Source organism: Sinocyclocheilus grahami, unplaced genomic scaffold (assembly GCF_001515645.1).
Source record: "Sinocyclocheilus grahami isolate Dianchi unplaced genomic scaffold, SAMN03320097.WGS_v1.1 scaffold487.1, whole genome shotgun sequence".
In the NCBI taxonomy this organism is placed as follows: domain Eukaryota; kingdom Metazoa; phylum Chordata; class Actinopteri; order Cypriniformes; family Cyprinidae; genus Sinocyclocheilus; species Sinocyclocheilus grahami.
Window position 1 is genome coordinate 530,644 of NW_015505666.1, and position 15,399 is coordinate 546,042.

Below are 15,399 nucleotides of genomic sequence, written 5' to 3' on the forward strand. Positions count from 1 at the left end.
ACGGGGTAAATCAGGGTGTCTTCGGGTCAATGTATCGGCATTGTGAATGTTTTGTTGGCATACATCAATAATGGAAACTCCGGCATTCTCTTCAGCTCCCTCACAGACAGTGACAGAAGATGCCGAACACCTGCCTCTTCTCCAACCCCTCCCTTCTTGGTCTTGCCCATACGAAAGCAGGCCAAAAAGAGTGACTAGCAGAGCTCATTAAATATTGACCATGAAGTCAAGAATCGCAGGCTCGGGGTTGTATAATACGAGCAGGTGTAACAAGACACTGCGTCCTCTAGTCCCAGTTTAACCCTTATCCCGAGAAACAGTTCCAGGGGTTCATGGGTCAAATGTATCAACGTCAACAACCAAACACTGATATAAAGGTTGAAACTGTGAGGGCCGTTGCACTGCAGTTGATGCACAAAAATCACATATGCAATCTAATTCTATTGCTTCTGTAAGTGAAGGGCTGTACCTTTTTTATGCAATAATCATCAAAAATGTAGTGTGCTTTAAAAATTCAGATATTGAGGTCTAAAAAATTAATTGGTAGTCTGCACGGCTCTCAGGCTGTGTTTCACTGATGCTTGTTTTAGGAGCCTCAATAGTCTGTTTTCCATGAGTAAAATCTGGAGCTTCCTCACTGAAGGTCTGCCATTCAATGCAAAGGTCATAAATAACTGAGAAACAGGGATTTACTATTTTCCACAATCAAAATGAGCATATGCATTCATGCAAATGAAGGTTCTTTATCTACAAAATGTGAACCAAAACAATAATAAAAATAAAAATAAATACATACAGTATAATAAAAAAATAAGTGTGCACAGGAAAATCTTCAATGTAAAAGTCTTGGTCTGCAGGTCTGAACTCTACACTGTGGTGTTGGTTTAACACCTGCAATTTTAATGTACAGTGCAGACTTATAGAGGAAAAATAACTGCCCACTTATATTGCACACACCCGTTTTCAGCAAACCATATTTTTTTTACACATACTGACCTGAACACACTGTCATGAAGGTTTTAACAGATTTGATTGTTTTCTCTTTACATGACAACAAAACAGGTTGACAGATTGACTTTGGTTTGGCAAAGTTTTTACATTTTTCTTTAATTTGAGTAATATTTTAGAACAAAACTGTACATTTGCTTTTATTCCTAAACATTCCTAAAAATATGTATCCATTAATGATAAAAGGTTATGTTTATTAAATATGCCAACGTTTCTTTTTTAATCTCTGTAAAATTACACAACTCTTATTTTGTGTTCGCTGATTCTTTCATGAGCAAAGAGGTTTCCAAGTCATTTTTTGAATCTGTTGATTAATTTTAATGTATTTACGAAAAAGTGCCACATCACTGCCCCATAAACTTTTACTGAAGTTATTTATTTGATATTAATAGTATAGTGTATCTTGAAAGCAGACTCTGGTCCAAGGCACTTTCTGTTTTAAAGAATAGAGTGACATCTAGTGGTTCACAGGAGCCAATGTGCAGCTGCCAAGCCAATTTTTGCTCAAATTATGTCAGTACTTTTTTTTAATAACTACTTGGTTGTAGAAATATGCCTTTATCTATTACCCTATCCTTACACTATATCCATAAATAGAAACAATATCTCTTTTCAAATCTTTGCTGCCCAGTTCAACAACTTGTCTTCCTCTGTGCTGATGCATCGTACATGTCAAATGTATGGACTTTTTGAAGCGGTGGTCACATTAAGTATTCATTTGCATCACTGAACTATGACTCTTGTGTTCTGTATGCAATATGCTCAATTAATGTCTCAATTTCCACAATTTTGGCTTATGGTTTTATGATTCTCAGGGTTTATGATTCTCCAAGCCATACAATCAATATAACGGCTTTAAAATCATCATCATCATCATCATCATCATCATAGAGAAATAAGGGAAGCGGAGCAAAGTTATATCCAATACATTTCTATGATTTTCCTAGAACTGGAAATAATAATTTTAAAAGTCACTGAAGCTTATGTTTTCAAAGAAATATTGTGCTAATAATAAAACATTGCTATTTTTTTTTTAAGGAGTTACGTTTGTGGGTATGTGTGTTGCTATAATAAAGTCAGTTGCAGCTACATACGAGATCAGATCACCTGCGTTTATTTTCAAGGATCAATAGAGGGAAATAAAAATGATTAAAATGTGCATCTCTTGTCCACTAGCTGGCGCGAGCGTCTGTTTTTTCTTTCAGAGTTGGTTACTCGATCGTTTCAATGCACACATAAGTGTGAAAGTTGTAATCAGGCCAGAAGAAGAGTTTTTGGTTTCAACCATCAAAAAACAATGCAAAGACACATTCATAAAATGAATCCATGGACTTTATCAAATACAATACAGACGACACAGCATCTTTAGATCACAGTGATGATTCGAGTCAATATATAAACAAAGTCTTTATTTATTTTTTCATGTGAGAAAAACAAAAAAATGACATATACAATAGTTTCCTTAAGCAAAATTAACGAAAATGCCATTACATATAAAGGGCGCTATTGTTATTTATAGCCTAGAGCAATAGGCCTACTCCATTTTATTTATTATTTCAAAGGTATTATCATTAAATTAATAAAACCAAGGATGACCTACTAATTCAGTTTAGTCTGTTACAACATGAAAGAGTAGCCTAAATGTCTAACTGACAAGCTTATTCAACAATCATATTTAGGCTGCCAGTAAAATTTGTTTCATTTGTACAATATGATGAGTCTACTCAAAATGAACAGGTAAAATTGATTGCCACAACGGATAAAATAAAATAGGCCCAAGTAAAATTCATACACGAAATATAAAATGTGGTGGTTTCTTGTTATGCTTTGTAAGCTGACACTAATTTACAGTTTAGGTAGGCTGTAAGTAGGCTATTTCTAAACTATTTGATTTTTTAGGCTATTTCTAAACTATTTGATTTTTTTTTTTCAGACAAATAGGGAGTGTGTCAAGAATGTTAAGATTAAATATAGGATCAAATATTATGACACTTTTAAACAAACCGAATAGATATAGTTTTTGGTCTGCTTTTTTGTAATATCATTTTCTTACCCCAACAAATCATCAATATGTTACTTACGTACATTCAGCCTCAAAATAACAGACAGTTCTAGTCTAAATATATATATGATGGTGCAAGAACGGAATGCGATATATGGTCGAATTACATTGCAGCAATCGAAAAGATGACTGACCGGCACTCGTTCAGTACCGCATACCGCCATCGCATCCGACCGTGACCGCATTTTTCTCGGCTTGCATAACATATCGCGTGACTTACTAGGTTAGTAACGTGAGGGAACGGACAGCAGAGAAGGCGGTGTTGATGATGGTAGGAGGAGATTGTGCGTCGTCTTCCGCGTTTCCCCGGATTTCAACCACTGTCCTGATTCCATCGTGTCCTCTCCTTGCACGTTTTTACGCTCGGCCCACCCTCCCAATTGAGTTAGTTGTAAAGAAAAAAATTCAATCAATTACAGGCCTCGCCGTCCCCCCCCTCCGCCTTCACCTCTCCTCTTTCTCTCCCCCCCGTGCAAATAACTACCACCGCCTTCGTTCTCCACATGAAGCATCGGAGTACTGGGCCCCGGCGTACCGGCTCCAGCCATGTCGGCGAGGAATACAGCGGCTGGCGGCGATGACGGAGCGACGGGGGAAAAGCCAGGTAACTCGCCGCTTAAAACAATACAAGTTAGTTCACCCTAGCCGGGTCCGCTTGAAGCGGAGAGAGTTGGTGTAGATTGCGCTGAGTGCCGGGCGGAGGAGAGGGAGCTCTCGGTGTTCCCCGCTGATTGGTTTGCACACTCGCGTTCGCTGTGAAACTAGGTCAGTAGTTCAGTAGAGCGAACTGAAGCAAACCCGAGCAGAGGCTCGTCGGAACTGCTCACCTTGCCACATATCGGGCTTTAACGCAGCTTCTTACCACATGTTCTGGTTTTAATGTGACTGATATTCACGTTTTTAATATGTAGTATGTTGTGCTGTAGTTATTTTGCGAGGCCTTTGGCAGATTGGCTGCCGTCACATTCAGTCAGCTGTGGCTATGCTAATTCTTTAAGTTAAGGGGTCATATGATGCTTTTTTTAAAGATCTTTATTTTGTGTATTTGGTGTAACAGAATGTTGACATGCTTTAATGTTCAAAAAACACATTTTTTAAATACTGTACATTATTGTAGGTCCTCTATGCCCCGCATCTCTCAAACATGTCGTTTTCTACAAAGTCCCTCCTTCCGACAAGCGCAGTCTGCTCTGATTGGCCAGCTGACCCAGTGCATTGTGATTGGTTGAACACCGCAAGCACTCGTCGGAAATGTAACGCCCCTTACCATAATCGCGAGCTACAGCTTTCAAAATAAATGTAAAGACAGAGCCCGAAAGGGGAACAGAGTCGCGTGACAGACACAGTGATGAAGCTGAAATGTGTTTGCAGTACACAAGCCACGGTTAAGACAGCTGACTCCACTGTGATGTGACCCGGATTGTCATAGCAAAGTCAGAATTACCTCCTCTCCTAGGTTCACGAAACGGTTGTCCATAAAATGCATTGCTGTTCTGTTGTAAGTAATCTTAAAGATTCCTAAATGCATCTACTTTCAGAAGGCCAAATAAAGTGCTTTTGCTTTCGCCTAGAAACACACAGCGTCTCCCTGACATGCTGCTTCAACACTAACTGCGGTTACTGAAACCACGCCTTCTTTCTTTGCGTGCACATTTGGGCGGCATTATGCAAATATTTCCACATAGTGAGGTAGATATGTGGGGGCGTGTTAGAATGAGCCGTTTTAGGGGGGCGTGGCAGAGTCTTAACTTTTATAAAGAATATTTATTTGGTTTTGAGACTTTAGTCTTTGCAACTTCAGGGATCTTATCTATTCACGAACAGCTTGTAACACTCCAAAGAGAAAGGAAAACTTGAAATCGCATCATATGACCCCTTTTTAAGTTAAATGGTTTGGTTGTTCCAGTTGCGTATAACGGTAAATGTCTTAATGTGTGTATTCGCATGCTACTGTCCATTTTTTTATTTTCTGTGTTTTCGGAAACTTTGTATCTTTCATATGGCATACTTTTAAAAAAAAAATTTTTTAATGTATTTTCCTAACCTCCACCGATGGTCATAATAAAATAATCTGATTTTGTCCGAAAAATGTTAAATTGATGATTTAGCCTGTTGTGTTTACATTTGTGTATAACGGTGGAAATTATATAGAACTGTTCTGTTTGTGATTCATCTTTTAGTTGTTCCGCCACGCGCCACCCTTTATTTTTGTGGGGAAAAAAATATATAGAAATGTATTGCCCTCACCTTTGTGTTGTTCAACACAAAAAAGCAGAAAATAATCTTTACAATTGTAGTGTATTGACTATTTAAAAGGAGGCATAAATGCTATTGGCCATAACTGTATATTGTATAAAATGTGATTTAAGATGTTTAATCAAGTTATTTCTTTATTTACTGATTGACTACCACAACTCCTGATGTGTGTCTTTAACACATTGCCATATGGCCAACTATTCAGAACAGTTTTTGGTTTATTTTAAGTACTTCATTTGCGATTTCAGTAAACGAGTCAAATTAATTCATTAGTAATCCGACTGATTGAATCATAAGTGCTTTGATTCGGTTCACAAGAGTCATTCATTCGTAAATCATATGTTTTTAATTCTCAGCTATAAGTGTGTAGAAAACTATAATACTGGCTTTTGATGAATCATCTTTTATTTATATGATTCTTTAATATATGGTTTCATAGACTACATAAGCCCCAAAGAAACGTTCTTACTCTATTGTTCTGCTTCAGAAAGTTTATTCTATGTATTTGTTTTACTGTACGTACTGTGAATATTTGTTCAATATATTGGGTTTTGGAGGTCACAAATACACTGTCTAGTAGAGAAGCCTTTCCCTTAGTGAATTCACTCTCATTTTTAATGAGTGAAACTGCCTCCTGTGACGTAAATGTGAATCATTAGCATTGTAAGGTCATAGTGCTGCCTGATCTAGTCTGCTTTCTTGTAACGTGATGGTTGTGTAATATGTAGGTCAAACTCGGCACACTTGTAGGCCAGAGCTGTGATGCCCTCCTCTTCCTCAGGCGTTGCTTTCTCTCTTCAGCCTAACTCAGTCAGTGAACCTTTGCATAACTAGGCTATGAACAATCTGAAACAAAGCTGTTTAATGTAATAGGGCACTTGTGCTTTTAATTCTCGCTAAAGTGTAACCTAAATCTGCTGTCAGTTTGGTTCCTCTCGTGACAGACTCCCCCTCCCTTCCCCAATACTGAAAAACGTGACTGGGATTTAGGGTCTCATCTGGAAAGTATGTCTCTTAGGTAACTGGTCTTTTGAGTTACATATTCCAGTCATTTCGGTGATAGGTGTTTTTTCAGGTCAATTATTTACTATCCTACGCTTCTGGTAAATTCTGGCAAAGCTGATAAATAAAATGCACTTGTCCTGGTAAATTGTCTGTGGGAATTATGTGTAGGGGGGAAAAGACAGCATTGTATATTAATACCTTCTTCGTTTATTTATTATTATAATGTGAGTCTTCCCTGAGTGATATTAATATACGTATGATTATAAAGGTCATTAAAAAGTGCGATGCAAAATAGAATGAATGAGCTAATTCTATTCCTACATTTTCATTTTGAAAGCCTTGTCAATATTTTATTGAATTTTTTTATTGAATTTCCTCAAAATCATTCCTTATCCTTACGGGCTATATTATATTATATTACATTATATTATGACCTTCATGTTTCTAGCACCATGCTGAAGGAAAGCCATATATTATATTGTATTATATTATGATTTATATTATATCATGTTATATTTTATTTATTATATTATGTTATAATGTTATTTTGCATTTTTCATTACATATTGCATCGCTTTGCACTCCTGTAATTTTTTTAAAATATGGTTTAAACATATTTAACACTCTTTCTATATTAATATCATATGGCACATACAGTGGGGAAAAAAAGTATTTAGTCAGCCACCAATTGTGCTAACTACATGTATTACACTCATTTAAATGTTAGTATAGCCATTACTTTCAAAAAGTATTTAATCTTCTAAAAGCATTTCTTGGATTGCTTGACCTGAATACATAAAAAGTTTTAATAGAAGTTCACTCATGTTCATCAAAAGTAGGTCAGCAAAAGTGGGGTTTATTGTGACACTTTTGCACTGTTTTAGCAATACTTTGACCACTACCTGTCTATAGCATATATTAGATGAAATATGTTGCACGATGGGTTGCTACACCAGATCCTGTATGAGGTTCCATTTGTGTCAAAAATGAGTCGACTGCATGGTACTATACATTTGTCTTTGTCTACAGTCATTGCCTACTTGTTCAGGTAAATCAGTATATGTAGGTGTTCTGTCGTATTAGTTAGGACGACAGTAAGGACGACACAACAAGATGACAGAACAAAATGATAATAAGGACGACAGTAATTAAACGACAGAGAAAAAGCAGGCAGGACGACAGATTAAGACGGCATCAACAGACAACGTACACACCAACATATACTGATTTACCTGAACAAGTAGGCAATGACTGTAGACAAAGACAAATGTATAGTACAAAGCAGTCGACTTATTTTTGACACAAATGGAACCTCATAATCCTGAGCTACAGGGAAGAGTTTTTATACATCTCAAATCATCCAATGTTGAGGACTGCGTTGTGTGAAATAGAGAGCTTTGAAAGTAGTTGCACATTTGTTTCTGAGAAATGTTATAGAAAATTTCATGTATTATTTTTATTTGTGCAAACAGACATAAGTACAATTAAAAGCAAAATTATTCAGAAGAGAATTTAAGATTGCAGTCTAGTGGATCATCTTATTATGTGCCGCACACAAGTGTTGCATATACACTTTGTCATGGTCTCTGAAGAGGCTCTTGCTATTTGAATGGTGAGGCTATTTTGAGAATGCGTTTTTATTCAACTAAATGGGAGAGTCTTGTTCAATGTCTTGTTCTCAAGGACCACTTTACAGACCTCTTTAAATCTCGGAAATAATAGTTAAGAATGATTGTTTTGATAATGTTCTGATTGTCACATCTCAACTCTGTGTGTCAGTTTTACAGCTTGTCTTGACTTCCTCTCCTGTCGAAGAGACAGTTCGTTTCCTGTTGCCTTCATGTCTAGACATTAGATTTTTATTTTTTTTTGGATCATGCTATTTAGATGTTAAGCATTTATTCTTCCCTTGTTTTCAGAGAAACTATTAAGATAGGTGTGCCTCGTGAAATTTGTGTGCACATGATTTAAATTGTTTTTTGTTATTGCATTATTGGTGTTTCTTGGTCATTCGCATGTTTGTAGAGCGGTTTATTTTTTTTATGTAGAAGGGCCAGATGCCTGGTAAGCTTTGAGATTTGCATAAAGCAGTGCCAGCATCAAGCTCAAAGAATTTACCTTTTACTTATCCAGTTTATTACAAACCCACATCAAAATGATTTCTAAATCTGATGCTTATGTGCCTTTCATTTATGGCTAGTTGTGTTGGAATGAAATGTAAGCAAACTTTCTTTACTGAAACTCACAATACAAAGTGTACATGGATTAAAAGCAATAATAATTAATACATTAAAAGTCCACAGTTTTGCTTATAAGAGATAAGTAAATGAAGACTACTTGTTGTGATCCATTAGAAATTTGAAAGACAAGTTGTCAAGAAGATTGATACTTTTATAACTACATTATACTTTTATTCTTACATTTTTATAAAAATCAAGAGACTTAAATTTTTTTTCTTTAAATAGGAGTGTCATAATTTTGTAGCTTATCTAGTGGTTATAGCCATGGGTTAGTTGCCTAATTATCAAAATAGACTAATTTAATTCTTTTAAATCAGTCTATTGATAAATTGCCAGCTGTTGAGGCAAGTCACTTTTGTATTTGTCTAAACTGAATGGCAATTTAACTGCCTTTTTTAGCTTTTTGTTTTAGACATTTGTCATGTAGGCCTGTCGCAATAATCAATATAACGACTTATCGCACAATATATGTACATGACCTCAATCATTTTTGGGGACGCAATATATCGCCCATTATATTTACTTAAAAATTAATGTCACCATGTTTTGTACATTCCACTTGCGCCTGTGTCTTTTGCAACTTCTCGTACATAACGTGATGTAGTCATGAGGTGCTAGTTCAAATTTAAAAAATGCTTCTACAAAAAAAGTTTCATCGGCAGATATGGTTTTGTTTCGTGCCTTTGTGCATACGGACATCTGAAGTAGAGATTGTGTTTTTCAGCAATAGTGTGCACCCTTGATTTACAGAGAAAGAAGGTCAGGGAAAAATCTGTAAATGGAAAAATCTCCATACAAGTTCTTTGTGCATTTTTCTTTTTTTCTGCTTGTTACTTTGCAGTTTTTGTTAGAAAATGTTTATTTACTATTTATTCAGGTTTTTTAAATTATCTAATATTTTGATACTTAATTTCCATGATCTAAATATTCTTAAAAATTAAAAGTTTGTTATCATTTGGAAGTGTGCAGGCCTTCTTGCATTATTATGCTGTTACATTATGATTATATATTCAGTGGCATAAAATGGTCTTTAGAATGACAATAATATCGCTTATCGCAATTATTTCTGGGGCAATATATCGCACAACAAAAAGTTGTTATCGTGACAGGCCTATTGTCATGTCTACGGATTCTCACATTGTAGACAAATTTCTTAAGCAACTAAAAATAGAGCACACCATGCAACTGAGTAATTTTCACTACATTAATATGGAAAAGTCTGAAAAAATGAACATAATTGCCTTGCATTGAACATTATTGTGGCATTATTGCAGTGTTTTGCTTTCGTCATACAGAAAATCCACCATCCAATGCCATGATGCTTCAACCGGCTTGATTTGTGGTATTAAACAACCTAGACAATAAGTAGACATTAGTAATTGACGTTCACGCTTTAGTGAATGGAACGCACCAATGTTTTATTTAACTGTGGGAAGAATTAACATGGTTTTTCATCTGAATCATCAATCATTTGCTGTTAAATTTCTAATAAGGCACTATACCATTTGTCAGTTGCACATGTTATCAGCAAGCTTAGCATATAGCATAAGTGCGGACATAATAAATGTATTATATTAGTTATAGATTGTTATTGATCAGTTGCCCAATATTGTTGTATAATGAGTGCCAAACTAATTGACTGTTGTCATCTGTTCTTAACAAATCATTTTTAGCTGAAATCAGTATTTTGATGTCTGTTTATTTAATCAATATTTCGTTAATTTATTATTTAGTTCTTTTGGTAAGTAGCCATTTAATAAGCGGAATAATCTACAGTCAGCCAGTCATTATTAAAAAATAAACCCATTCAGGTTGATACCAGACCATCTGCTTTGTCGAAGTCCTGATGACCCTGTTGTTGTTTAGTGACTGAATGATTGTAAGCTAGCTCTTACTTAAGCTTTTGAGTCACAAATGAGTAAATATTTATTTTATAAGTTACAGCAGATCCTTCTTCCCACACATCAATAGAGCTGACTTATTGAGGGAATTTGCAAGAGCATTCAATACATCACAGAAAACCAGTCTTCAGTTTACAGGACATAATAACTTGTGATGTCAACATTATAATTAAACCCTGTGGTTACCTGTTTGTCCAACATTTAGCTTAACAGTTAATTTAATACTCAACAGTGAGACATAAAATACTACCAAGATGTGGTGCCAAAAGTGTGCCAAAGCTAAAAACATTGAAGTGGATTCACTGACCTACTTTCATACACTTTTGTCACGTTTCTTGCACAACATTTGACGTAAATAAATTGAGTTTGGACATGTTTCTCGTGCAGCTCTATGGTAACAGTGCAAAGTATCATGAATAATTACCTCACCTTGTGATCATTTTTCTCCGTGATGACAAGTAGTGCTTGCATTGATTGTTTTTCCAAGTTATTTAGACCGATAATCCAGTAAATGATTCAGGCATTTTGCAACTTGTGTGTGTATTGCTTTTAATGACATTTAAAGAGTATAATTACACTTAAAATGCATTTGTTTTCAGTATGGTTAAGGTGATGAGTGATGTGTTCTTTCTGAGGTTGAATACTTTGAAAATAATTGGACGTAGGCTTGTGCATAGCCTACATATATGTTTATATGCATTTGAATGATCCATCATGGAAAATGAATGGTGAGTCAGTGAAATGGCCTTTCTCTTGTGCAAATGACATCACACAGTCGTCATGAGCGCTAGTATCCGAATGCAGGTCAGTGAAGTCCAGGTAATATCAGGAGCCAGTGTAAGACGGAGCTCTTCACTGTTGGGTGCGGCCTTCCTATCGGCCGCATAAAACCAAATAATCCCGCCGCAGATCTTCACTCCAGCACACAGGATTAAAAATCAGGTTGTTGCCGATCTGTTAACGACTATTTAGGTCACTAGGCATGCGGAACACTGTTAAATATAGGAGCCAGGGGCACAAGCTGTGTTTGGCCTGGCCTGTTCCATTGTCGCCTGAACCTGATGGCACTGTGACAACACACACGCAAAGTACATGCACGTGTACACATGGCCGGTCTGAGGAGGAGGCGCAGATGCAGTTCAGGATCTGATGAGGTGGAGCGGATCTGTTGATCTTAGAGGCTTAAAGCAACAGGTGAAGCAGGCGAGAAAACAAACTGTACCATTAAAGCATGAATAAGGTGATCTGCTTGCAGGGAGTTTGTGAATGGATTATGGTGGTCAATGGCAATAACAGATGGCAAATACAGCTCAATTATGTGTCTGCCAGGTAGAGCTGCACAGTTTGCTCAGAAAAGTAATATTACAGTTAGTGCAACAAAGATTGTGATTTGAACTGCAGCATGATAAACCGTAAAGTGTGAAGATCTTCGTTTTATTCTTTGCATTCACTTTGAAGTTTTACCCTTTATATGGGCTAGTTGTTTTCAATAATAATAATAATAACGAACTTCTTCATTTTTTTTTCTTTTTCAGTTATTGTTGAAATAATAATAAATGTAGTAATATTGTGTGGAGTTTTATTTTCTTAATTATTATTATTATTATTATTATTTGTTTATTATTATTATTATTTTGCATTCACATTGTAGCTTTACTTTGGCATGGACTAGGGGTTATTTCAATAATAAGAGTAATACTAATTTAATCAATAATAGCATTTTTCATTTCATGGAAATAATTTTTATTTTTCCAATGTTGTAATAATAATAATAATATGTGAAGAAAATGTATTTATTTGCATTCACATTGTGGCTTTACTTCAGCATGGTCTATTTGTTCTTATTTCAGTAATAATAATAATAATAATACGTGAAGAGATTTATTTATTTGCATTCACACTTTAGCTCTACTTCAGCATGGGCTAATTGTTGATATTATTTCAGTAATTATAATTATTATTTTATATTAATTTGAATAATCACACTTGGGCTATTTTATTTTACTTTAATATATAGAAACCAAAACTGAAATTGAATTGACAATATGTCTTCCATCAGAGTCCTTTACTTTGATTTGCAACGATGACTAAATGCTGCAGTGATTTTAGCCAAAAACCAGAAGCTAAAGCCGTTTTAACTCAACAGATGCATGATCTTAATGTTTGACAGTGCTGTTCTGTCCTCAATAATGGAGACTGGATATTATGTAAATAGAAATAGATACACTGCTATAAAATGCTTCTCGTTTTAAAGCTTTGTTTGTACAGGAAGTCAGAGACCGTGTATTAAAACGAACTTGCATATTCCTTCTTGTCTGAATGGGCGTATAGATGTGCATAAAGGAAAGAGTGATGCACGTTTTTGTGGAGGTGAAGTAGGTTGTCTGTATGTATTGTGCACATGGTCGCCCAGCCTCAATGCGGCAAGTAGTTCTCTGTGAACTTTTCTTTCTAAGAACCAGCTGTAAACTGGGTTTCTGGGTTTTAAGATTACTCTTTTAAGACGACTTTCACAAGATAAAAAAAAAATCGCTATCACTCTGAATTCACACAAAAATCCGCCGATTACAGATGGTCTGATTCTTTAGATGTCTGTTATGAAATCTGTTCCACAGTGCCCTGGTTCCAATATGTAGCACGCAGTTGTGTTTTGGCATGTTTCTTTTTGTAAGTTTACTATAATAAATCCCTCCCACCATTGGCAGGAGACACATTAGAGGAAGAACCCCAGGGCCTCTCTGTCTCTCTGTCTGGTTTGATGACCCCCACCTCAGCCACCGGCATGGCCTCAGGCATGGAGCTGCCCAGGAAACGGAAAGGCAGCATGGACAACCCGTGAGTATATTTACATATATTTACAATCTTTTTTCGTTTTATTTTACATTAATTACTAATGGGAAAAGACACAAATGTGCCTTTTCCCCATTAGTAATGAATGTAAAATAAAACGAAAATAGAAGATCTCGTGAGTGTGGATCATAATTTCCTATACTAAGTAACTTAACAGATTGACGCACCAAATAAAAAGATCAAGTAACGGAAGAGCGCAGTGCAAACAGCGTTGTTGACATATATTTACATTCTTCACTAGTAAAGGCTGGCGGTTTGACAAAATATGACCGTTACTGTATAAATCACAATATTGTTTTTTTTTCAGTAATAAGAAATTAAAGATTGGAAATTGTTTATTTAAATGGTTTGAAGAATTGTTTGCGTGGCAATGCCTATTTTTAAATAATCTAGTTATTTAAATGCTTAAATCTTATCTTTAAAATTTTTTTTATAAAAAAGTAATTACTTAAATTATTTAAATGTTGTTTGCATATTGTGAATTTGTTCAAAAGTGTTTTTTTATTTGTGTTAAATTAATACTGTTATTCGCCAAAGACAAGGATGCGTTAAATTATTAAAAACTGATACTAAGGACATGTATAATGTTACAAAAGAATTCAGATAAATACTGTTCTTTTGAACTTCATCAAGAATCCTGGAAAAATGTATCATGGCTTTTACAAAATTATATTAACCATAATAAGAAATGATTCTTGAGCACCAAATCAGCATATTAGAATGATTTCTGAAGGATCATGTGAAACTGAAGACTGGAGTAAGGGTTGCTGAAAATTCAGCTTTGCCATCACGGGAATAATATATATTTTAAAATATATTAAAAGAGAAAACAGTCATTTTAAATTGTAATATTTCATAGTTACTGTTTTTACTGTAATAAATGTGGCTTTTGAATAGTAGTATAATTTCTTTTGTATTTTTAACTATCTCAAATCTCCTTTTCATTCCTCTATTTTTTCATTTGTTGCGTGATGGACACAAACCACCAAAAACATGAAAAAATAGTAGTTCTGTACTATTTGTACTGCCTTTTAATGCTGTCTGGATAAGTCACATTGACTGCATAGCTTTAATTTGTATTGATGAGATGAGTCACATAGTTGTTGTACAGCTGTATATCTTTGCCGCTTTGTTTTTTGCATTACTCCATGTTTCTTTGGGATTAAAGTAAAGTCCATCCCACATAAATGTCTATATATGTTAAATATCCTCATACCACCCAGCCCTAGTTTCTTGAAAAAGTATGTGCGTGGGTGTGAGAATGTAACACATTAATATTCGATGTTTGGATTTTATAGCTGATGACTAATATCCTCTTGTTTGGCCTGTTAGCCCCTGTCCTGCTTTTCTGAATGAGTCGAGATGCATTGGGAAGGATGTGCGTGGTCTGTGTTTAATGTCCTCTTAGAATCACGGCAGCATTTCATGAGTCACTTTAATCATCTCACCACTTTGTTTCCAGGGAAACTAAATCTGCATCAAATCTAGAGGAGGATATGGAGGACGATCAGGGAAGGTACTAAGGCTATTACGAAACTCAATATGGCTCACCTTGATCTACGATTTTAATCATTACTTTTAACACTTTTATTATTATGTTTTCTTAGATCGGAAGGAGACGACCAGCACTTAAAAATTAAGTGTGTCAGGTACTTATCACTAAAATTTTAATTTTATTTTTTATTTATTTATTTATCTACTTTTTTAAAGTTATTATTATTTAGTTGTTAAATTTGAAGTTTCCACTGTCATTGAAATTCAAACACTAAAAAAAAAAAAAAACTCAACATAAAAAATGCAAAAAATCAGTAAAACTGTAGGCAATTAATATGTATGTTAACTAAACTAATCTATTTACTAAAGGTCTGGTATGGCATGTGTATACACTGATCAGCTTCAACATTAAAGCTACTGCCAGGTGAAATAAATAACATTGGCTGTGACCGTGGGAAGATAGTCTTTGTCTCCGAATCGGTTTCAAAAATGCTGAATTACAGTCGGGTAGGACGGTTCAACAATATATATATATATATATATATATATATATATATATATATGTGTGTGTGTATAACACATT

At 35.1% G+C, this 15,399-nt stretch overlaps 1 protein-coding gene across 1 annotated transcript in view; it reads left to right on the top strand.

Moving 5' to 3' along the window:
* The first annotated feature begins 2,933 nt into the window (after positions 1 to 2,933).
* Positions 2,934 to 15,399, top strand: part of LOC107553938 (aryl hydrocarbon receptor nuclear translocator-like protein 2) — a 13,974-nt gene continuing 1,508 nt past the window's right edge. The window contains exons 1-5 of the mRNA XM_016236284.1: positions 2,934 to 3,674; positions 13,178 to 13,307; positions 14,785 to 14,838; positions 14,930 to 14,971; positions 15,186 to 15,190. Of these exons, the coding sequence (XP_016091770.1) occupies positions 3,617 to 3,674; positions 13,178 to 13,307; positions 14,785 to 14,838; positions 14,930 to 14,971; positions 15,186 to 15,190 (289 nt within the window). The 5' untranslated portion in view covers positions 2,934 to 3,616. The remainder of the gene's footprint in view (positions 3,675 to 13,177; positions 13,308 to 14,784; positions 14,839 to 14,929; positions 14,972 to 15,185; positions 15,191 to 15,399) is intronic.